General features: G+C 38.3%; 1 protein-coding gene and 2 long non-coding RNA genes across 3 annotated transcripts in view; 2 read left to right on the top strand and 1 right to left on the bottom strand.

The window, feature by feature from the left end:
• The window catches only part of LOC135734424 (uncharacterized), a 38,109-nt gene extending 23,417 nt beyond the window's left edge, over window positions 1–14,692 (top strand). The window contains exons 11-13 of the mRNA XM_065253300.2: window positions 11,080–11,303; window positions 12,635–12,794; window positions 14,012–14,692. Of these exons, the coding sequence (XP_065109372.1) occupies window positions 11,080–11,303; window positions 12,635–12,794; window positions 14,012–14,136 (509 nt within the window). The 3' untranslated portion in view covers window positions 14,137–14,692. The remainder of the gene's footprint in view (window positions 1–11,079; window positions 11,304–12,634; window positions 12,795–14,011) is intronic.
• Window positions 5,538–6,367, bottom strand: LOC135734428 (uncharacterized). The gene is made up of 2 exons (XR_010527338.2): window positions 5,752–6,367; window positions 5,538–5,714 (listed from the first exon to the last, which is right to left on the bottom strand). It is a non-coding gene; the product is annotated as an uncharacterized lncRNA (long non-coding RNA).
• Window positions 14,693–18,518: 3,826 nt separating the features above from the next.
• Window positions 18,519–23,239, top strand: LOC135734426 (uncharacterized). Its single transcript, XR_010527336.2, has 4 exons — window positions 18,519–19,869; window positions 20,069–20,165; window positions 21,768–22,064; window positions 22,790–23,239. It is a non-coding gene; the product is annotated as an uncharacterized lncRNA (long non-coding RNA).
• The last annotated feature ends 1,433 nt before the right edge of the window (window positions 23,240–24,672 follow it).

Genomic DNA, 24,672 nt, shown 5'->3' with positions numbered 1-24,672 from the left:
TATTTTAACATTTTCTAGGTTTTATTTTATACAATCTATAATATGCATACCTGAAGATCATTTTAATAATTTCTGTTTTTATTTTCATATAATCTATAATATGCATGCTTGAAGGTTATTTTAACATTTTCTAGGTTTTATTTTTATACAATCTATAATATGCATACCTGAAGATCATTTTAACAATCTCTGTTTTTATTTTCATATAATCTATAATATGCATACTTGAAGGTTATTTTAACATTTTCTGGGTTTTATTTTTATACAATCTATAATATGCATACCTGAAGATCATTTTAACAATCTCTGTTTTTATTTTCATATAATCTATAATATGCATACTTGAAGGTTATTTTAGAATTTTCTGGGTTTTATTTTTATAATATGCATACCTTAATGTTATGTTTTTGTTGTTTTAACCTGATCTTTTGCATCCTCTCCTTGAATATCCAGAGACCAAGTACCTTTTTAATTCAGCTAAACTCCAAATACAACAGTGGGAAAGAATGATGGTAATTTTACAGATCAGATATATTTGACCCTATCGTACCACTTGCTCCTTTTACACATACACCTGGTGGGACTGGGTGTTCCGAGGGTGTGCCATTGGCAGTGCCCTGATCTTCACCTTCACCATGTTCCAGTGCTGCACATCAGGCACCTTATCCGATCTACACAGGAATCCACACACGCTGCCCTTGCCCTCAGCCCACTGCAGATACCTGTGCCCTCAGCCCACTGCAGATACCTGTGCCCTCAGCCCACTGCAGATATCTGTGTTCCAAAGACTCTAAAAAAAACAAAAAAAAAACAATCTTTGCTTTGTCTGACCCCGCAGGTACCCTATTACAATTCACCTGTGGGGCCAAGCGGGGAAATACTGTAAGAATTTAGATTGATCCTGACCAAAAGGTCAGCCCTTCATGGGAACACAGCATGGATGCCCGAGAGTGCAGTGTGTGTGCCCTGTAGGTGCCCGAGGCAGCAAGGACATCAAAGAGAACTTTTTTGCAACACAACAAGTTTTCCTCAAGGACTCACGGCAGGGGACCAAGACCCCCAAAACACCCCTCTCGGGAACCAGAACTTTATCTCGAATACAGGAGACTCCCTGGAGAGTTACACTTGATTTCAAACACCACATCTCCATACAACAACAGGATTCAATGTTAATCTGTGACAATAAATAAGTAAACTTAACCTAATGTTGGGAGACAACTCCTACCTTAGAGATGTTGACCAATCACCCACTGAATGTATATTAGGCACCACCCCTGAATTTTACAACAACCAATCAGTAGCAAACTCCTATATGCTTTGTCTCTCTGGATATTTAAGGGAATGATGTAAAATGGTTCAGGGGGTCTTTCTGTTCATGGAAATTCACCCCCATGATGCTGTATCTTTGATACAGCATCATGTATTTTATTTTACTTTGAGAAATCTGTAACCAGATATTCATCACTTGCCAGGTATGCATTATTCTCATTTGATTATATTTGTTTTCTCGTATTTGAATTGGAATGTGAATTGGCTTCTGAATTATGTTTTACCTACCTGGTTAATAAATTGTTATATTTGATTTTATTCTGTGTTGCTCGGTAAATGTTGACACTACAAGTAATATCGTTGTATCCGTAGTTACCGTAAGGACTGAAATCAGGCTAGGATCGGCCCAAACCCAGTTAGATAGTGAATAATACATCAGCTGAGGATTTGTGAGATACGAATAGCAATTGGCGTTAGTTTAAGTGTACTTAGAAGCGTGGAGGCTGTGTTTCCGTTTAGAGTAACATTTCTGATTACTCTAAATAGGGTCAGCCTCAACCTCTGTTTATTTCAATGTTATTCTATTCATTAATCTTGATTAGAAATAATAATTGTAATAATTAAGTGTCACCTCTAAGGGGACTAAATAAAGTATGTTTAAAGTTGAGCACGCAGAAAGCGGCCGCTTAAGCGTATAGTCCAACCTCTGGCAGCGACCAACACTGATTCGCTTACGACCGTTGACCAGTATATTAATTATGAGGCCCGTACTAGGATCATGTGCGACTGTGAGAACCGAATGAACGAGTGTAATACCAGAGCTTTATCAGAATAAACAAACAAACATCCATCTAAATTCTGTAAGTTTTAAAAGTAATAATCCGATTTGTAATATAATATAAACTAAATCTTTGTCTTTGGAGTCAGATTAGAGATAAATATACCTAAATTACGTAATGCCAAAACGTCATCTGCAAAGCTCCGGAAAAGACCGAACGCGCTATCAATCCTTCCCATGCGGTTTGGACTTTGGATGGATGGGGGATATAAAATTTAGACCCCCTTACACTTAACACATCTTACGCGGCGTGGTGAGACATCATAGAGATGACAGAGAGAGAGAGAGAGCACAGAGCAGGAAAACTAAATTAAAACCAAAAACATTATACATGAGAATAAATGTATTAGACTTTAGGTGCCAAGGTCAGGAAAGCTGGATAGAAAGCGATAAACATGAAAAGTATGTATATAGCCATTAGTGTTGCACTATGCATCGATACGTCAAAAGTACAGCGGTTCTCTGAAATAAAAAACGTCACGGTTCCTAAATGTGTTATGTGTCGATACTTCTAAGAATGACTGCGTTACAGATTTGTAAGAGACGCATTTCATGTTGGTGTGTGTGCAACGCGCGCTTCCAGTGCCTCCCTATTGACGGCTGTGTTTTTTCACGAGTAATGAACGCGCCCAACCCCCACTCCCAAATCCTTCTTGTAGTTTATTGGCTGGAACACGTTTGTTATGTTTTGTGGTGGTAAGTTTGACCACTTTGTTTTTATTGCAGTTTGCGGAGCCTGGGCTGTCTACAGAGACCGCATTTTATTACAGTGTGTTCAGGGGACAGGCACCTAGCGTGATAGTGAGAAGATGTTTACTGTATGAAACAGAAAATGTTTTATGGCCTAATACGCGTGAATTCGCTTAGAGCACCTTTAACTGTATCCTGCTCCAACAGCTGCTGTGACTTTCTTCTCAAATGTGTTTTTATAAATTTTATGACTGCCCGCTGCAGCTCAGTCATCTAACTTCCAAAATTCACCGGGCTTCAAGCTTTGTTTATACTTGCGCTTTGGTCCGCAACGCGGCCTCCACTGATTGCGCACGTGTCATAAAGAGAAGATCCATGTGCACGGTGCGAGAGGCGAGATTGATATGCTTCCGTTACTGTTGTCATTTCCTTCAGTTTGTTTAACTTAACCGTTTCTCTGTTATTTTAAGGAGTAATCGACATGTACTCAATGATTTTTTTAAACTCCTCAAAATAATGGAGTAATTAGTAAATGGCTAATTTAACATCTCTGAAACCGGCAGGTAATAAAGTCTTTTTATTGAAGGTATTCGAATAAGGCAAGCAAACAACAGCAACTCTTATTAACCCGTAACGTTACATGAATTCTCCTCTTTGTGCGGCCGACGTATTTTGGAATCAAAAGCTAAAGTTTGCTCTGTTTCATTTGATTTTAACATACCTAGCGAACGTTGGTGTCCCTCTGTAAAATGTGCTCGGTGTGTGTGTGGGGAGGAGCGAGGGGCAAAGGTTATGTTCGAAATGCGCTGTATATTGCACTACTATACTCACAAAATTTACTTATTCCTTATCGTTATGTTAACGTTTGTAATAAATGTGCCCTCATACTGTTCATGTCACGTGTATGTGACCTGTCTTCCATAAAAGGAAATATGCAAATAATGTGGTTCCAGTTCTGGCAGAAAACCGAGTGGTACACGTGTATGTTTTCCTCCATATAGTTTTAATAAATTACCGGTTATCATTCACGCAAATGGCTACATCAACACATTTTATGGCAAACGAGAGACTACAAATGATGCAGTTTATTTTTATAGGTGTAGTGATAATTGCAAAAGAATTTAACTACTCGGGCTACTTTGCGAGGCAACTAATATAGGTCTTACTGGATAGGCCTAGCTGGGACAGGTGGGTGGGCCCTGCTGAGATGACCCCACCAAGACCCACCCGTAGCTACGTGAGTGAGTCTAATCCATAATATCCAAATTGCCGTGTTTTTTTTTCCGTGAGACATGATAACAGCATAGAAGATATCAGCGAAGTGACTGCTCTGTGCTCTCTCTAGCTCCCTGGTGGGTGGAGACCTGCGAGTGGGGTGGTGGGGGGGTTAAATTCAAACGGAATGTGATGAAACTGCTAGTTACGTCACAACGGCGCTGAGTTTGAACTTGTGCAATCTGAGACTCAAGGCAGAGGACATTCAGAAACCTGTATCTCACTCAAAACAGCATGGATGGATTTTTTCCAGGTTTGTATGCGTGTAGGAGCATCAGAGACACAAATGAACACTCCAAAACCCAGAAAAAGTGAGTTTCATAATATGGGCACTTTAAGGTCTAATAGAAAGAAAAGAGCGGTATTTATCTTTGTGTAGGTTTGTGCATATATTCATACCTTTCATTTTACATATTGCCTATTTTTTGTGTACTGTATACGAAAATACAAAAAAACAATGAATGCATAATATAGCTTAAATAGTCTATAGAATTACTAACAGATTTAAAAACAACATTCTTTCTATCAAGAATTCATCTGTTGTTATCTTCTATACTCTAGAAAAGGATGTGTTCATTTTAAACACATTGTTTTGTGTTATCCTATTTAACACACTGTCAATTCATGTTGATTTTGAGTTTAAATTAATAGCAGGGACAACACAAGATGTGTTAAAACAACACAAAAATAACACAAAGATGTGTCTAGTTAAGGACGACACATTGAATGTGTTGTTTAAATTTGTTTTAAGAGAGTAGTCATTTTCACTTTAGCAATAACTTATTTTAAAACTGTGGTGAGCTTTTGTTTAACCCTCTGGGGTCCGACCCTTTTGGGACACTGTCAGAGGTTCTGACATGCTCTCACGTTTGGTCTTTTTTCAGTTGCTTTAAAACACATTAATGGCTAATATCACATAACACTGTATTCAGCACAAACTGTGCTATAATAATATGTAAGATTAATGTATGTACATGTTTGTATTTTTAAGTAAATGATGTTTATGCGTGGTTAGTAAAAAAAAGAAAACAAAAAGTTGCTGAAATAAGGCCAAGGAACACATCCTAAACATTTGTAAACAAGCAAAAAAGTTATCTACTCTTGTGAGAATTTGCTACAAAAAGATGTAAAAACCATTTAACCCACTCACTCACATGAAACAATACATTGATTTAACTTTTGTAAGACACCTTTTGCTGTGTAAAGGCAATATGCAAGGGCGGGTCAATGGTCATGAATATTGATGTGTTTCACACCAGAGACCCAACCCCCTAATGGCTCAGTGAGGAATGTTGGGATAAAAGAATGAATGCGGGGAGACTTAAAGAGAGAATATTTTGCTTGTAGTTTAAAAAAAATAGGTTATAATAAAATACAAAAGAGTTAAGACTTTATTTTTATCTGAAATTAGTAAAATAAAAGTCTTATAGGGTTGCAAAAAATGCTAAAAACATGAACAATACAATAGAGTTAAAAAGCTTTATTGTAATTATCAATAAAGAAGCATCATTGTAATTATAAATAATAAAGTAACAATACATGTAACAATATTCTATATGACCAGTACAATATGGCTCTAATTAAAAGAAAATTATTCTAAATGTCAGCTATGAATGTACAGTTTGGTGTGCATCTAAAAATACTTCACAATATAAAAAATAAGGTATACATTTGTAAACCATCACACACTGTAACTCTTTGAGAATGGAGTTAAATGTTGTCGTGCCATTGTTCAAAACAGTTCCTATTTAACTGAACACACAATGGAACATTACATGTTTGTCGTCTTCTGGGTGACTCGTGTGCACATTCCATGAAATAGTGCAGTATCTCTCTCTTGACATTACTCTGGCAGGAAAAGGCACGGAGAAAACATCGTCCTGTCTCCAGTAGTGCCTGATGGAGATCATCTTTACCATGGCCATATAAAATAGTAGTCCAATGTAGCGTTACCTCTCAGTGACGCTGACATCTTTCCATTTATACTTGCAACCATTTGCTGTTACCCTGGCAGCCTGAGCGTTGGTGTTATGGCTTAGATTTGAAACTGCATCCTCCGGAAAAAAACATTTTGAAGAGACTCGGGTGTGTGCGTCTGCATGACTCAGCTGATGTCCAGGTTCCCGTGCATGAAAGAAACGCAAAGTGTGTGGAACCACATCAATATGAGGCTCTGTTTTCCATGACAGAATGGACCTGCTGCTGCTTGCCTGGATGTTGGTCTTGACTCTTTTTGCAACAGGTGCCTTATCACTGTCAGTGGTAAATCTGTAAATAAATAAATAAATAGTTTCGGTAAATAAATGGTTTCGGACCAATTTACACATCACAGTTGATATGCGGCCAGGTCTCTGGATTTTTTTCAGGCTTCTCCACCTTTATATATAATAATTTAATTAAAAGAAACGTTGAGACATTGATAAATTGTAAAAGAAAGACGTTTAACCTATCGCACGAGTCCACCATGCACATTTACAATGCACCTGTTGCAACGGTGTTTAGCGTCTCCGCCAGCAGCAGGACCAGCGCATCGGGGAATATGGAGAACTGAATAAAAACCTTAAATACTGTGCATAATCTATAAAAGACTTCTTTCGGTAGTCATGTAAAAAATGCGGTGTAAAGCCTTGAAATTTAATTGATGCATAGCGAATGTGTAAGGTAAGGCAACCTGCATGTTTATTTCATTTTGTTTTGATTTATTATTTTTCTGCACCCCGCCGCGACTGCGAGCAACAGAGCAGCCCCCCTCCGCTTTTTAAAAATTAGTGTGTTGATAATAAACATTTAAACTAACATTGTTATATGCTGAAAATATATATATTATATAGACGTTATTGTAGGCAAGTGAATTGTTGATTTGAGAGGCTCATTTGATCAAACAAGTCGTCGACGTTAGCTGTCGGCCGCTATCCGCTTGGTCATTATCAAAAACCTTAATTTAACAAACAAAAAAGGCTCTAAAATAAATAAAAGATATTTTATAATTTTGACAGTTAAAACTGAACTGCTTTAATTGCTGCAATAGTCGTACAGCTGTTAGGAATCTGTGTAAGGAGTTATTTTTGTTATTTCTGCGGATTTCTTTTGCAAAATCTATGCGTCATTTTGCGGAATTATTTTAAATGTTTTAAAAAGATCTAAGAGAATGGGAGCTGTGGATATTACAAAACAATAAAATATTTTATAATATAGGCCTATAAAATGTATATAATATTATATAAATGGCTGTAAAGTGTAATAAAAATACTGAAGTAAATAGAAGTTCTTCACTAAATGAAAGTTTGAGCAAAACAATCCTGATCATAATTTTTCCTGTAATCGTGCAGCCCTAATAGAACCTTTTAAATCCAAGGGGACGAAATGTAACTTACACTTTAAGAATTTCGGGTTCGTTTCTGCATGCCCCCGTGCGTCTTGTATTTTCCAAATTACTAAGCAAAATATCAGTAATAGTCTACTAATAAAACAGAAAATCCCGCAAATGTGACTTACCCTGTATGAATGTCCGTCGCATTTCTGCAAATGCTCGCTGAAGAGGAGAGTGATGCTGCCACATTCTACAAGTTTTTAATAATTAATATAATGTATTCTCCACAGTACCAAACTTATAAAGCAATACTAAGGCGGTAAAGCATGGTTGAGATAAGATAATTGGGTACATAGATGCGCTGCATATCTTTGTTAACGGGCCATTACCGGACATATTTATGGCTAAACATTAACACATTACATATCTCCGGACACATTTACAGCACATCGATACTGCATCGATACATTTACACCCGAACAGATAGTCGCGTAAACAAGACTTGTTGAGGCATAAACGCTAGTCAAAATATATTCTAAATAGTGATATTGTTTTATGATATTGTAAGCTATATTTACATTACACTATACAATCATACTGTCATACAGTATATAAAAGTTTACATCACACAACATTTCAACAAATGTAGGTACAACTTACTCTTCAGAAATGATATCCTCACCGGGATCAAGTCGCTCTTCAAAACACAAACGTTCATCGTCGGAGTCCTGCTCTTCGTCTGAAGAAACTGTGAACTCTTCCTCGCTGTCCAGGAGCATCTGTAGAGCTTCCTCACCTGTAAAGCGTGTCATTTCATTTTCCAAGCGCATCGATAAGTGAATGAAACTGTCAAAACTTGCTGCTTCTCAAAGCATTGTTTGGGGGCGTTGATCTTGTTTGCATAGCCCGCATCAGGTAATTTCCATATGAATGGTGCGCACGCGGGTAGGTGGGATCACATTAGTGCTAATGAGGTCGAGCAAGAAAAACTGTACCTCTCTTTACTTACATGTCGATTACACAAACAGACAATGAGTTCTTCAGATTTTAATTACATCATGTAAAAGTAGACATTTCAGGCTTTCTTTAGACACATGTATCATGTTCGTGTGACAAGTATTGGCGGAGTTATCAGTTCATGTTTGTAACGTGTTTGAGGAAGATGGTCAAGGAGACAGAGATGTCGAAATGCACTCCCTGTTTATTTTCTTTATTTGCCAAAAGCACACGGTTTTGTTGTTATTATGAAGGCACTCACATTAAAGTAGACACTTCACAGTTTCTAATGATGTATTACATGTATGTGTATGATTATGAATGACGGAGTATTTTAAGTGGATGTCACAGGAAACAGGAAAAAATGCGTCAAAACGCGGCCCCGCGTTTTTGGACCCCAGGGGGTTAAAAGCTATAGTGAGTGGCAATCTAAACTGAAAAACATGTATTCCGTGAAATCCACCCATCTCTGTTATTATTGAAACAACACATTTTCTGTTACTTTTAACACAACTTCTGTTTTATTTTAACACAAAATGACACATAATGTGTTCAAATTACACATAACGTGTATAAAGCTTAACACACAAGTATGTGTAAAAAATGAAAACATCCTTTCTAAGAGTGTAGCGTGAAACAAAATGACTCATGCCATGGAATGGATTTTTGGTCTTACCACCAGTGATGGGCAGTAACGCGTTAAAAGTAATGCATTACTGTAATCCGATTACTTTTTTCAAGTAACGAGTAAAGTAAGGGATTACAATTGCAAAAACAGTAATTAGATTACTGTTACTTCCCCGTAAGCAGGCTGTGGTCCTGCGTTATTTTTTAATCTTGATTTTGTGTCGTGAGACTCTCTCGTGTCGTGATGCGAGTCGAGTGACAATGACGTATGAGAGCCGCGCCGTCAGTCAGTGTAGTGTTGAACGTGAAAAGACAACATGGAGCGCGGAAGAGAACAAGACTATGCAGCGTTTAATGCTTGGAAGTACCGACATTACTTTGAGTTTAACCCAGTTAAAGGTGACAAAAACATCAGCGTCCGCTGTACACACTGCGTGGGAATAAAACTTTTATACACAGCGAAAAATTCCACCTGAAATCTGAGCAAACACCTAGCAAGCCGGCACAGGAATGTGAATCTTACTGAAAAAATCCCTGAACCCCCAGCTGACATGACCGCTGCGGCTCCATGTCATACACGTTCACGTGAAATCTGATGTGAAACAACAGACTATATATCTATATTTCATGGATTATACGCATTTGTGGACAAGCTGACATGACCGCTGCGGCTCCATCTCATACACGTTCACGCGAAATCTGATGTAAACAACAGACTATATATCTATATTTTATGGATTATACGCATTTGTGGACAAAAATGGTAATTTGATGAATTCTATTAAACTGTATTCATGGATTATTCACACATCTGAAACAGACTGGATTTGACTCGCGATCGTTATACACCAAGGTAAAAAGAAGTCCCGTTTATATTACGCATGTTGTCATCTGGACTTCTGTAACAAAATACTACATTTATGATGATAGAGCATCTGTATCTCAAAACAGAGACCATACACTGATGCTTAACCCGTAGACCTTTTAAATGATGTATAGTAATGTTGATATTAATATTGTTAAATTAATGTTTGTAGACAGTAGGCTATATAGATATTGTTAGCAGCGTTAAAAAAACGACACCATCACGCCCACGAATAAGTGCGTGTCGAGAGGTAAAAACAGAGAATGTTTAATTTGATTCAATTTTAGATGATGGAATATGCAGAAAGAATAGAAGTATGACACTTAAGGGGTAAATTCCCCTTACCTACTGTAAGAGAATAATTTAAGGGTCTTGCATACAGTATAATCCCTTAAATGGTTCTGTTAGGTAAGGGTAATCGTTAAATGTTTCACGACAGCGACTCAGGTTTGTTGTTATAAAATACTATTGTTGCCATGGAGATGCAACAGAAAAACGTTTTTTTTTTGCAACGCCCTAAAGTTTAAGGGAAACACAAGGGTGAACTTAAGGGAAAATTACACTTAAGGTGCTTTATGCAACCGAGCCCTGTTGCTTTATACTGTAGCATTCATGTCATGCATCATGTTTTTGAAAAGTAATTAGTAAAGTAACTAGTACAGTAACTAATTACTTTTGACAATAAATAATCAGTAAAGTAACGGGATTACTTTCTTAGGGAAGTAATCAGTAACTAATTACTATTTCCAAGTAACTTGACCAACACTGCTTACCACCCACCCCCTTACAAGCTACTTGGGTTGTTTCATTGCACACTACTTTTACTCAAGTAAATTTGAAAAGGATTTTTACTTGGAGCCATAGTTCACTGGCAAGCTTGCCTAGCTTGTCAGTGAACTGTAGTAGGGTTACTCTAGTTTACTCTAGTAAATGGTTCTCCATCTGTAAGCAGATGATAGCAATTTACTACTAACCACGAAAAAATGTAACTGATGTGATGCACATGACAACTGCATCCTATTATTTGTGCAGCCGTAACATGAGTAATTGTTTCTGTATTTACTTGGATAAAGTTTCCGGCTAGTCTACCAACCTCTGTTGATTTTTAAAGGTATGTGTCGGCCTTGCTTGTCCTAAGCTGTGGTACTTTCAATGAAGAATTATAACTTTTTTATTAAGGCTTCATCTTGTCATTTAATTTTATTACAGATTTTCAGAGGCTGATTCTTCATCACCTAAGGAAGTTACAAGAAGAGGTCAAACTTTTGCAGAACCAGGCAGAAGTAACACAAAACTTGTTACTGCAGCTGACCAAGGGGGCTTTTGAGGATATGTCTTTGCCAGAGGACATTGTGTTACCTCTGAACAACAGAAGAATTTTAGAAGAAGTTGAAGAAAAACTTTCTAATGACACGGAGCTTCAGGAGAAATTGGTAATTGGCCAAAAGTGTTGTGCATTTTTATGTAAGAGATAAGGTAATGCCAGCCAGTTGTTGTTATAAAATAAACATAGACAGAGTGATCAGCACCCTGGAGGCATTTGTTTGCAAAAACAACCACCTGGATGTACATTATCCCGCTTATCCCTGCCAAATAAGCATATTACTGGACACAAAACATTGGTTTTAAAACTGTTTAGCAGGGAAAATGTTTTATGAAACATAAAAATCTTTCCCATTGGCTTTTAAGGGTCAATATTCCGTGGCTAAAATTACATTACTTTGTGTAATAAAATATGTTTGCGTGATTTATGGCTCAAAAACGCATTATTTGCCACACCATACATTATTGTAGCTCCTCTGTAGTCCTGACCTTCTGTAATGCATTGATTTGTACAAAGCTCATTGCTAGGAGTTAATATCGTATTTACTACCTTATCAATACAAGCCTGAATCTGAACCAGTTGACTTAGCTGATCGATCAACTTTACCAGAACTTAAAAGATTGGTAGGATACTATCATTAAGCCATGTCTACTTTTGTGATCGTAGAAACGTCAAACAACATGCGCTACTCAACACTATTCAAAACTCCCATTAGAGTCGTAAGTGGTAACATCATTATATATAAAAACACTACTTAAAGGCTGTGAATCAGAAAAACCAGAGTGAACTTGCATAGCTGGAATTGCTCCACTTTGTAGACAAAGTGTGAACGGTGGTGTATTTTAACGAGCCATTTTAGGAAAACGTGGTTAAGGCTCCACTTTTAGAAAAATTTATTTAGGTTTTAAACTTTTTAACTTTTGCAACTTTACAGATCTTGTATATACACAGCCATTTTTTAACACACTAAAAACAAGGGAAAGCATGAAATCAGGTCATATGACTCCTTTAAGCCTCGAAGTTCGAAAAAGACTTAATTGCAATTTGGCCTACCTTTCATTAAAAAATCTAATGAATTTCTAAATGTAACATAAAATGTGTTAAATGATTATGCAGTACTGAATGCTTGGTTATCATCAACTTAAAAAAACAATGTAACTGAATAGTTATTGGGGTGTAGACTTTGTATTATATGTATGATACCTGTTAAGTACTTGCCTAAAGAGGGTCGGACACCAGAAGTGAAGCGGACAGGTGCGGCGGACAGGTGCGGGCAGTTTGCGTACACTCATAGCAAATCATGTGCTTGAATTTAAAAGACATGGCATTTCATGACATGGCACTGCGCTTCCTGTCTGGTGTGCAACCCCCTTAAGTACTTAAGAAATTTACAAAGCCTTAGTACTCTGTAGACCACTAAGTATAACATTTTTTTAACAGGTGAAATTTTTGTCTGTGAAAGGGGGAAAGACATTAAAAGATTGCGTAAGAAGAATGCTTGCCTGCCTTTTTTCGAATGACCTGTCAAGGCAGTGCAATTGGACTGGCCAAGGACAAAAGATCCCTTTCAAGCAGCTAACTTTAAAAAACATTGTTCACAGTAAGTGTTTTCATTATTTTTTGTAAAGTTTGCACTAATTATTTCTGCCTTCCTCTCATCCAGACTGTTATAGGAAACTTGCAAAATCTGTCACACCGAGTAAGAACAGGGTCAAAATGAACCTGGCTATTTTTTCGGACATTCCATTTAAAATGTGCATTTCTTTTACAGCGTCTATCATTTTTGCTCTAAATATTGTTACGCTAATTTGTTAAGAAATACAAACTAAATAAGCAAATGATCTGTCAAAGTAGAATTTCTGAATACATCCAAGTAGAATAATATCATGTAGCTACTTTAAAAAAATCATTAAAAAAACACTGCAACAACCCTTTCAGACACTGCCTCCTGCAGCTGCTTCTTTCTCGTGGAAAAGCAGTACATTTACCAATGCTAAAGGGACACTTCACCCATTTGCATTAAGCTTTGTATAGGTAGAACCCCAGTCATATATTTGAATGGCCATGCATCATTTTCTCAGTTGCCGCTGAGTCAGGAGAAATACAGATTTCAGTGTTGCACTTCCTTTCAATGATGTTAAAAATATCATTTTGCATCATTGAAAGATGGAAGTCCAATATCTTTGTTGAGGGGGTGAGACTACAAACACTCCTTTTTTCAGTCAAATCGGCACAAAATTCTAAATGTATGTTACATTTCGACCACAAATATGACACACTTTCAATAAAGATTAATGTTTCTACGGGTGAAATGCTCCTTTAATTTGGGTTTTTGCTCTTTGCAGATACAGGTTTTTTTTTTGTTTAAAAAAAAATTCATTTTGTGGCTCCGGTGCAGGTTGTCACCTGCAATGTTTCTTTGCCTCTCTTTCCAGAGGGGACGTGAACGCGCTGATGATGTATGGTGTCTGCGTAAACAGGGCATGTAAAACATGTTCACAGAAGAAGAGCAAAAAATGCATGCGTCCAATTATTGGATTTGGTCCGAGTTTGTTGACATTTTTTGGTCCTACGCCATTTACAGTTGTTGACATATATTTATACAGATACATTAGCTAAAAATGTTTCTGGATCAAATTATATACCCTGCCTTGAATATTACCCATAGGTACTTCATTTTAAAATATTGACATGCTCCAATTGAATGAATGTTTCCAGATTTTTTGGTGTAAAGTTTAACTTCATAAATTCTGCAGAAGCACATATTATGTCTTTCATAATAAACAAAAGCTGATAAAAACTGTTATATACTTTTAGGAGCAATAAGAAAAAACCCTTCAACCAGAGAGGCAACTGAGGGGACCCTACAAGAGGTGGTGTCCAAATTTTTTAAAGGTGCTGCCGATAGAGATGGAGGCAGGAAGCAACGACAAAACAACTAATGTTTATGTATTGCAGTAAATTTAATTGTTCACAGCCAAATGGCACACATCCATACATTTAATTACTATTTATTTAGTGACACATGATTTTATACAAGTGACAAATATAATTTTATTACTTTAGTATTTATTGTGAAAAATCTGTAAACGTGCAATGGTTATTAGAAGTGTTTTGACATTTTTTATGTTTATGTATTGCAGTAAATGTAATTGTTTACAGCTAAATGGCACATATGCATATATTTAATTACTATTTATTTAGTTACACGTAGTTGTATACAAGTGACAAATATAAATTTTATTTATAGTTACTTTAGTATTTATTGTGACAAATCTGTAAACGTGCAATGGTTATTAAAAGTTGACTTTGATTTATTATTGCATAGGAACACATTATTTTGAATATGTATGAAGATTTATGAACTGTGGGGCAGCCAGTAAAAATTCATAATCTTAAAAATAGAATGAGAAATACTAATGTAAACAAACCACGCCCCTTCTTAGTTTCCACCTCGAGGAGGTCCCAAAGCCAACCCAATGACCAGACAACACAAGTGCACGTAAGTATAAAAAATAGAATTTTATTTAATTTAATTAAAATAGGTAGGGGAATGGGAAAGGGGAAAAAGGTTTAAAACTAAAGGTCGTGTTCTTCCCTCCAGGTGGGCCGTGATCTAAAAGGGGGAACGGGGAAGAAGGGCCAGGTGTCCGGGGTCCAAGACTCTGCGGGGGTGTGCGGCTCGGGCTCCTCCGCCTTGCTTTATGATCCCGTGGCGCCCTCCTTTTCTTCCTGGAGGCAGAATAAAATGACTGAGATAAGTACTGGATAAAATACTTTCTCCACTGACGTACCCTTTTCCGGACGACACTGGGGCTCTCCTGTACGTAGTACTGGGATGGTATCCCGTAGGTGTTTCTCCAAATAAAGTGTTCGATTTTCTCTCCTTACAGGCTGCTGGCTAGAACACAGAAGATCGGTTAATCACCACAGGTATCGACTTTCACCTCTCTGGCTTGGAACGTCACACAGTAAGTGCTATTCAGGTAAGGTATTCAAATTCGCGCTCTCTCTCTCTTTACAGGCGGTCAGCTCTCAGGTAAGTTATTTGGGTTTCTCTCTCCACAGGCTACTGGCTGGGGCACAGAGGATCGATTAATGACCACTGATAATGACTCTCTCACCTCTCCAGCTGGGGACGTCGTACGGTAAGTACTATTCAGGTAAGGCTTTCAAGTTCGCTCTCTCTCTTAACAGGCGGGCCGCTCTCAGGTAAGGTATTCAGGCTTCTCTCTCCACAGGCTGCTGGCTGGGGCACAGAAGATCGGTTAATAACCACTGATAATGACTCTTTCATCTCTCCAGCTTGGGACGTCGTACAGTAAGTACTGTTTAGGTAAGGTATTCGGTTTCTCTCTCCCTCTCTGTAGGCTGTCAACTCTCAGGTAACGTATTCAGGTTTTCTCTCTCCACAGGCTGCTGGCTGGGGCACAGAAGATCGGTTAAATACCACTGATAATGACTCTTTCATCTCTCCAGCTTGGGACGTCGTACAGTTAGTACTGTTTAGGTAAGGTATTCGGTTTCTCTCTCCCTCTCTGTAGGCTGTCAACTCTCAGGTAACGTATTCAGGTTTTCTCTCTCCACAGGCTGCTGGCTGGGGCACAGAAGATCGGTTAAATACCACTGATAATGACTCTCTCACCTCTCCAGCTTGGGACGTCGTACAGTAAGTACTGTTTAGGTAAGGTATTCGGTTTCTCTCTCCCTCTCTGTAGGCTGTCAACTCTCAGGTAACGTATTCAGGTTTTCTCTCTCCACAGGCTGCTGGCTAGGGCACAGAAGATCGGTTAAATACCACTGATAATGACTCTCTCACCTCTCCAGCTTGGGACGTCGTACAGTAAGTACTGTTTAGGTAAGGTATTCGGGTTCTCTCTCCCTCTCTGTAGGCTGTCAACTCTCAGGTAATGTATTCAGGTTTTCTGTCTCCACAGGCTGCTGGCTGGGGCAAAGAAGGTCGGTTAATAACCACTGGGATGGATTCTCACGGCAGCGCCACACACAATCAATCACAAGAGGACGTATGGCTATAGTGCTTTTCTTCGCTCTATTTCCACGGTAACACTCGTGGTCAATCGACAGACAATTTATACATTCAATTCACTGTTTGGGAATGGTGGACTTACGGTGACCGCGATCCCATGTATCGGCAGATACCTCGAGACTGTATGATGATGGGGCGTCTTGAGACCACCTTTCCAGCAACAGCTGATACCCCAAGGGGGGGGGGGGATTTCTACACCGTCACACCGAGCCGAGTGCTGCCCTCTCCTCTCAGTTTCCTCAACTATAGAGCACTGGACAGGGGCGCCCCTTTGAAGAGACTTCGGGACGGGTGAGATTCAAACTCCGCTTCCCTCCTCAAAACAGTAGATGTTCTGTGTACACACAAGCAAGCATTAATTTTTGTCTTTTTTACTCACACAGTCTCCAGCAGTCGAATTCTTCACCACCACTCTACCAAAACAACCCAGGTCCAAAGGATGGCCGCCGAAAGACACCACACTTAAAGGCAGGGTAGGCAGGAATTATCTAAAAAACGTTTTTACAAATTTGTTTAAACTGTCTTTATATACCAATACATAATTAAAATGTAAGTACTCTGAAAAAGAGAGTATAAAACTCAAGTGTCTGTAGACCGTTCACGACTGTTTTAAACACAGCCCATTATTTCCATTCGGGACAAAACAAATGATTGGCTTGCGCGACTATCACTCTCTCTCGCGACCATGGCTACCACCCGTTGCTACAGGATCTGCCCACACATGCGCACACCCGATTGATTTGAACGTGCACGAGGCACTCTAGGAAGAGCAAAAGTACGACAGAGAAAGAAGAAACCCAGAAGAGAGGGGGTGGAGTGAATGGTAAAAATGAGCTGTGTTTAAAACTGTCGTTAGAGGTCTACAGACCCTCGATTTTTAAACTCTCTTTTTCAGAGTACTTACTAGAGCCCGACCGATATGCGTTTTTTTCGGGCCGATGCCGATACAGATATTAGGGAGTAAAAAAGACCGATAACGATATATCGGCCGATATTCTTTATGTGTACATTATAGTTCAGTATATACTACAGTATATTATACTAAAGTACTGTACATAGAATACACTTTATACTTTAACATAATATACTATGAATAAATACAATGCAATGCAATGATCACTCACAAATGTGGTGATCCAACACTTATATTGATGTGACAAAGATATTATGTACTATAGGCAAGAAGTTAACAATAAACTTTATTATCCAAAATTAGTTGGATATCAGTGCACTAAACAGTAAACTTGACTTATTATAAATAACTTTAAAACACAAAGAGAACAAAATACATAAAACTTGCATCATTTGCAGTTTTGACAAGAATAACGTTATAAAGAGAAACTTATGAAGTCATTGATTAATATTAGCTTTACAGTAAGTTGTGTACTTCACAAATTAGTTAGCCACTCACAGTTACGAAGACAATGCTTGACGGAGCATATACTAATGTACACTATGTTTAATGTTGTGCACAACGTTTTTATAACACAAACCCAGGGTTCCGTGCAAACTTTAGACTTTAATAAAACTAATGCGTCTTCGCTCCGCCTCTTTTATTTAGCAAGGGTGTAGAGTTGCGCGAGCTTATTGAATCAATTGCTCTGAAATGAGCGTGTTAACTAACAACACAAGCAGCAGTAATCTCATATAGTGTTATATAAGTGCACGGCTGCGCGTAGTTTAAACGTGTCATTTCTCCGTCTCGCGTCATTTCTCCCGCTTCGTTTTAACTCGCAAGTCGACAAAGAGACGGATTAAAAACACCAAATGTAAGCGGGAATGCGTCTCTCTTGTCCATTTATAATCCAATCGACCAAAGCGCGTCTTAATACCAGGTGTAAAAATGTTGTGAAGAAGACACTGCGTGACTGCAGCCACCTGAACTGAGAGACTGACTGACTGAACTGAAGTGAAGGGGGTGGGGGATTGGCTGGTGTCACTACAGTGAGTGATCTGGGTCGCCATTAGCAACCAGTATGGCGCACTCTGCTGGACAAACAAGTACTTACATCTTTCAAATGCATTTAATGTGTTCTGTAACAAACGTTCATATCGGCGCATATCTGCGGCTTATACGCCGATACAGATATATCTGCGACATGCTCATATCGGCCGATAAAATCGGCAAAACGATAAATCGGTCGGGCTCTAGTACTTACATTTTACTTATGCATTGGTATATAAAGTTTAAACAAATTTGTAAAAAAGTGTTTTAGACTTTTTTTAGACTTAAACTGCCTACTCTGCCTTTAATATTCGCATCCAGGGGCTCGCCCACAGCATATACCAGGTTGTAAAAATAACTGGCACCCACAGCCTTTCGTTCTCCCATGACAAGGTTGGTGGGGGCGGGGGTTTCGGACAATACACACACAGCACCACACTGCACCACTTCAAAGTGTATTTCCACAGCAAACACAGACTCACCCACAGCACTCAATGTGAACACTTAGGACGCCCCTGTCTTCCTCCACTTCACCGGAGCCCGTTAGGCGATGGTCAGTACGGACCAGTAACGTCCACGTCGCTGCAGCGAGCCCACTCGTCTTCCTCCGGCTCTCCCACCACTCTGCTCCGTGGCAGGGCCGTCACTCCTTTCACTGGAGTCTTTCAAAACAGAACGAGTTAACACAGAGTGTGACCAATTTAATATTGCATACTCAGTCGCTGTACAATTCTTTCCGATGTTCTCCTCTTTCTACACACAGGGAAATAATTCCAGCAATACACGACAAGATGTTTCTTCCTGATGACAGTAGTACACAGTAGTTCCGTTGGCTTCTAAGTTCTTCATATGAGGTAACCACTCACTGTAACTCCGCTTCTCCTTCTTCTGTTTCATTTCAGTCCCAGCGATTTCCTACCGTCTCCCAGCTACTACGGGGTACAGATCTGTCCTCCTCAACACCGCTACGGTTTGTTCGTCCCCACACAGCCACGCCAGCTCAGCCTGAATAACAGCAGCGAACCAGTACTACCAGCAACAACAAACTCTGTGTTTTTAGACTATCTTTTATACTCCCCTTTTCCTCGTATCCTCCAATCCCCAGCCGCTAATGTTAACAAGACGCACCTGTGCTTAATCGGCTTGTTTACGTCCCGCGGCGTTTACCGGAAGATCCGGTGTATCTACTCTTCCGTCCGGGCGGAAACACTTCTGGGCGGAACCAAACTCTCCTATTTTTGCTTCCGCTCCCGGAAAGATCGTCACCGTGTGACAATATAGCTATTTAACAAAAGCAATAAATATCTTATAAATTCATGTTTTACTGTTAAAAAGAATCTGAAGGATAGATTAAAAAATGTACTGTCTTAATATAGTTTTTTAACAAAAGTGAAGTTTAATATAAATAACACGTTGCACTTTTAATGGGACATAGAAAATGAGTTTCCAAATTACGATTTAAAAATAATTTAAAGGCATTTTAAATTCAATATGATGTGTTGCAATTCCAGAGATGTTTATGTAAATGAAGACTTTGCCATGTTTTAATTTGTGTGCTGTGCATACTGAGCATGTGTGGCCCTTTAAAACACTGGAGCAGAGGGAGTTACCATGGAAACAAGGTGGGACCAGGAACTAAAAAGCAGCATAGATCTGTCTCTGAGTTTTCTTCACCGTTTACAGGTAGGTGTAGTTCCTCAAATCACACAAATAATACACACTGTTGTTGCCATGTAATTGAAGTAAATATTTGTCAGAAGCATCTCATAGAAATGTTTTTTTGTCTTTGAGAAGAGTCTGTTAGCATTTCGACCATTTTAGAAGAGGTAGGCTAACTCTTCACACGTTTTGTCGTAAACAAAAAGTTTTTATCTGATTTCAGGACTGACAAAATAACCCTTCTATAATACAAGTGAAGTACAAGAACAAGATTTCACAATTTCTCAAGGGAGCTGCTGTCAAAGATGCTAAAAACTTTGGTGAGTTGAAAAAGCTAATTAAGTCATCATGAGTAGATTTTGGTTGTTAAGGATGGATGCATTTCTTGGGGTTCAAAGTCAGATGATGTTCCCTGGTCCCTAATGCGGTGCATCTTGGACAGTGTGAGTATTGAGGAGGTTAAATCAACTCAACTTTATGTTAATGAGCAATGACGCAGTTTGGGGCAATCAATTAGAAGGTGGAAAGGGATTCCAGAGAATGCATTTGAACGTCAGAACACCCACTACTCAATTTTGTAGAGCGTCACTGGAACGTACAGTAATTAAAAAAAATGAGAATCATATACATTGAGGATGGCTTGAGGGCGAGTAAATCATAGGGTAATTTTCATTTTTCACCAGAGTATCCCCAATATTAAATGAATAAGTAAACCTAAAAACATATTCTGTGTAGTATCCTTTTCACATCACTGTTTCACATCTTCCATTGCTTGTTTAATTAATCATCTTTCACTAAATATTAAACATTCTTGTCTCTTTGACAAATTGCATGTAATGTTTGTAGATTTGCCCATGCTGATGGACAGACAGTAGAGTTTGAGCAGACCTGTCAGTAAATCTCTTAGATGCTATAAACCATTTGACTGGTAAATAAAACCTCAAGTTTGAAATATTGTCACAGTTTAAATGAGTGTCATTTATTCCTGTGATTAATGTTGACATTTCAGCATTATTACTCCAGTCTTCAGTGTCACATGATTCTTCATAGATCATTCTAATATGCTGATTTGCTGCTCCAAGAAACATTTCTGATCATCAGCAGTTGCATTGCTTCATGTTTTAGTGGGTTTTTCGGATGAATATAGGGGTGGTTTCCCGGACAGGGATTAGACTAGTCCTAGACTTAAACACTTTTAAGAGCTCTCCAAACTGAAAACAACTTGCACTGACATATCTTAAAATACATCAGTGCCCTTTGCTTTACCTCAAAATGCACACAGGTAATGTTTTTAGTAAGCCACATTTGTTAAAACTAGTTATATTTTCTAATTAAACTAAGGCCTAGTCCTGGATTAAGCTAATCCTGGTCCGGAACACCGCCCCATAAAGTTATAAATACATGTATTTGAAACAGAGATCTATTCTCACTTCTGACTGGTTGAATGCATCCTTGTGAAGAGAACTATTTTTAAATCGCACTGACTACATATTTTTGGACAGTAGTGCAAACTACCATTACAAAGAAGTGAAGTCTCTTTAAAAATGAATCTTGAAAAAAGTTGACAGTAAAATATTTATTAACACAACTGTTTTTAAAAAGTAATAACAATCTAAAATAATTCATTAACAGCAAATCGGATCATGTGATACTAAAGACTGGAGTAATGATGCTGAAAATACAATCACAAAAAGAAATGACACTTTACAATATATTTATATAATGACAGATGTCAAAGACATAACAAAAAGGGATTTTGTAGTACATTTACTTATTAATCAAGCATTCACATAACACATGATATAACATGTTCTCCAGTAATGAAATGGTAAAAATTGCCCACAATTATCTTTTGCTTGAAACAATATGTACAGCAGCAATCCTAATCCTTCTCCTTTTGCTTTCTGGTTTCTGTCTGTCAGGATACCCATCCATCCTAAGGTAATTAGAGCCTCACTTGTGAAGACTTCAAATGAAGCCAAAGACTTGATGATGGCAACTATAGATGATGCCAACACTGAAGATTCCAGTAAAAATTTGAAAGACTCCAGTCTTAAGTGGAAGTGAAATAAAAGAAAGTGAGAAGCTTTGTCAAGTATGCAATGCATACTCGAAATGTGACCTCTGCATTTAACCCATCCCAGTGAGAACTGCATGTCGTGAACACACACGCTTTCGGAGGAGTGGGCAGCTATCCCAGTGCCCGGGGAGCAATTAGGGTAAGGAGCCTTGCTCAAGGGCACCACAGTTGCAAACCACTAGGCAAAAACTGTCACATTAGCCTTCAGAGATCATTCAGATACTGATTTAGTGCTCTAGAGACATTTCTGTTGTGTTGCTTTATGTGTTATTATCACTATAGATTATGCCAGATTTCAAATGATGGCAACTAAAGATAGACATACAAAACATTGAAATCACTGCCTCAAAGTGTACGTTTGCAGATTTCCAACCCACTTCATATTGTTACAATAAATGGTAATATTTAAAGGCGGAGTCCACGATGTTTGAAAGGCATTGTTGATATTTGAAATCACCTAAACAAACACGCCCCTACCCCAATAGAATCTGGACCTTCTATTGATAGACCCGCCCCACACATACGCAACCCGGCAAGGATGTGGGTTAGTAGACACACTCCTTACTGCTGATTGGCTATAAGTGTGTTTTGGTAGTCGGCCCGTCTCCTTTTCCAAAGCGTTTTTTAAACATCGTGGACTCCGCTTTGAAACGGACAATGATTACTTTTTATTGTTCAGTTACAGTATACTCCCATTTATTGCCAATCATTGGATTTGCAGCATCCAAATATTTTTATATTTACATTACAGATATTGTAAGAATACAAAGTGGTATAAAAATCTGCAATGTTACCCTATAATAATTGTCTGTTTAACTGAGCATGCCTGAACTTAGAGCTATTGTGATTTAACTTTGTTCCCAGATAGTCCTGAATGAGTCACACTCACCTCTGGCTGATTGAGGGATTTTGTGTAACCTTCAAACATGCATTTTCTGTAAAGCTGCTTTGAAATGACATGTATTGTGTAAAGTACTATACCCTGGCATGGTTGGTAAAACTGCAGTTCTTTTTTCAAAATGATTGTTCTATTATAGTAATGCTGATATAAAGCTGTGGCAACCATATTTTTAAAAACCATGTTAAAGTTTGTATAGTTACTAGTAATGTAGTAAGATTGTTATTTTAAAGTTACTGTTGATTTCAAGGCGTGGTTTTTGTAGATTTTGTTTATACCTGCAAATGATGTAAACAGTAACTAAAGGTACAGATACATGCAAACTGAATGATTTTATTTGTAAGTCAACGTTGCATCTGATAAATGTAAATGCATTTAGGCTATAGATTCTGTTTACTGGCAATAATAAAATGTGCAGTTGCTATTGTATATGATATATTATTGTGTTGAAAGACATTTTGGTTAGCGTTATTTAATGGTTACAAACCACGGACCGACCGTGGGCAGCTAGCAAACATAACATTATAAACCAACGGCTGCCGCTGGTGGTCCGCTGGAAAAACGACGGGCAAAACTCCGGCGAGCCTCTGGTAGCATCCGCCGGTGGACCGCCGCTAGACCGCTGGCCTTATGTTAACTGGGGCGGCGGTCCGCCAGCGGACCTCTGACCTCTGCTGGCGCCGCTGGTGGTCCGCTGGAAAAACGATGGGCAAAACTCCGGCGAGCCGCTGGAGGCATCCGCCGCTGGTCCGCTGGCCTTATGTTAACTGGGGCGGCGGTCCGCCAGCGGACCGCTGTCGAAAAAGTAGCGGCTGCCGCTGGTGGTCCGCTGGAAAAACGATGGGCAAAACTCCGGCGAGCCGCTGGCGGCATCCGCCGGTGGACCGCCAACTTTGCCACTGGTGGTCCGCCGTTGGACCGCTGGTCTTATGTTTGCTGGGTACTTGTTTGTGTCTATATGTTTGTTTGTTTATGTATACATACATACAAATTAATGAAATGTATCTTCAGGAATATAGTGTCACTTGTAATGTATTATACATGACATTACCCACAGTATCAAACCATGTTCATATATTTACGTTGATCATCTGTTAGCTTTATTATTATTTAAAAAATAATAATTATAATATATACATTGAATAATTTATGTCATTGTATTTTTATACTACATTGTGGTTATTAGAATCTACGAAATGTTAGCCTGATATGCACCATGTATTATTTTTCTCTTAGTATTATGTACTACATAGCTTATTATATTGCTTGATGCATACTGTAATTTAGATTATGTTTGTGTAATTAATGATTTCCTTAAACTCTCTGTGATCATCCCTGTATGGTGATGTCACTTACATACTGGTGGTCATTATGACGTTTTAAACTCTCCATCACTTGGATACGTTACGCTATAGTGCTTACCATCTTTTATGATATCTGTTTTATGATAACGAAATACTATTAATTATAATTCTAGTGATCTCTTATATAAAACATATATTAATGTTAAATAACACTTGTCATATTGCATTGAAACTTATGAAAGTTTTTGTATGCTTATTCTTTGTTTTATTAATAATACAGAAAACCACACACATATACAACCAAACTCAAAGTAGGAAAATTACTACACTAGCTTGTGTTTCTGGTTTTAAAGCATGTAACCTATTTACAACATCATTAAAAAATTACATTATTAAAACCACAGTAATTGAACTCACCCATAAACATCTTTGAGAAGTCAACCACGTAATCAGCAACATAATTTTATCAATGTGTATATAATACTTAACCAATTATAACTTGACATACTAACAAATGTTACCCTGTGTGCACACAACTTAAATTA

Source organism: Paramisgurnus dabryanus, chromosome 7 (genome assembly GCF_030506205.2).
Source record: "Paramisgurnus dabryanus chromosome 7, PD_genome_1.1, whole genome shotgun sequence".
Taxonomy (NCBI): domain Eukaryota; kingdom Metazoa; phylum Chordata; class Actinopteri; order Cypriniformes; family Cobitidae; genus Paramisgurnus; species Paramisgurnus dabryanus.
Note: the sequence above shows the minus strand (reverse complement) of the source record. Positions and strands in the feature narration are given on the sequence as shown.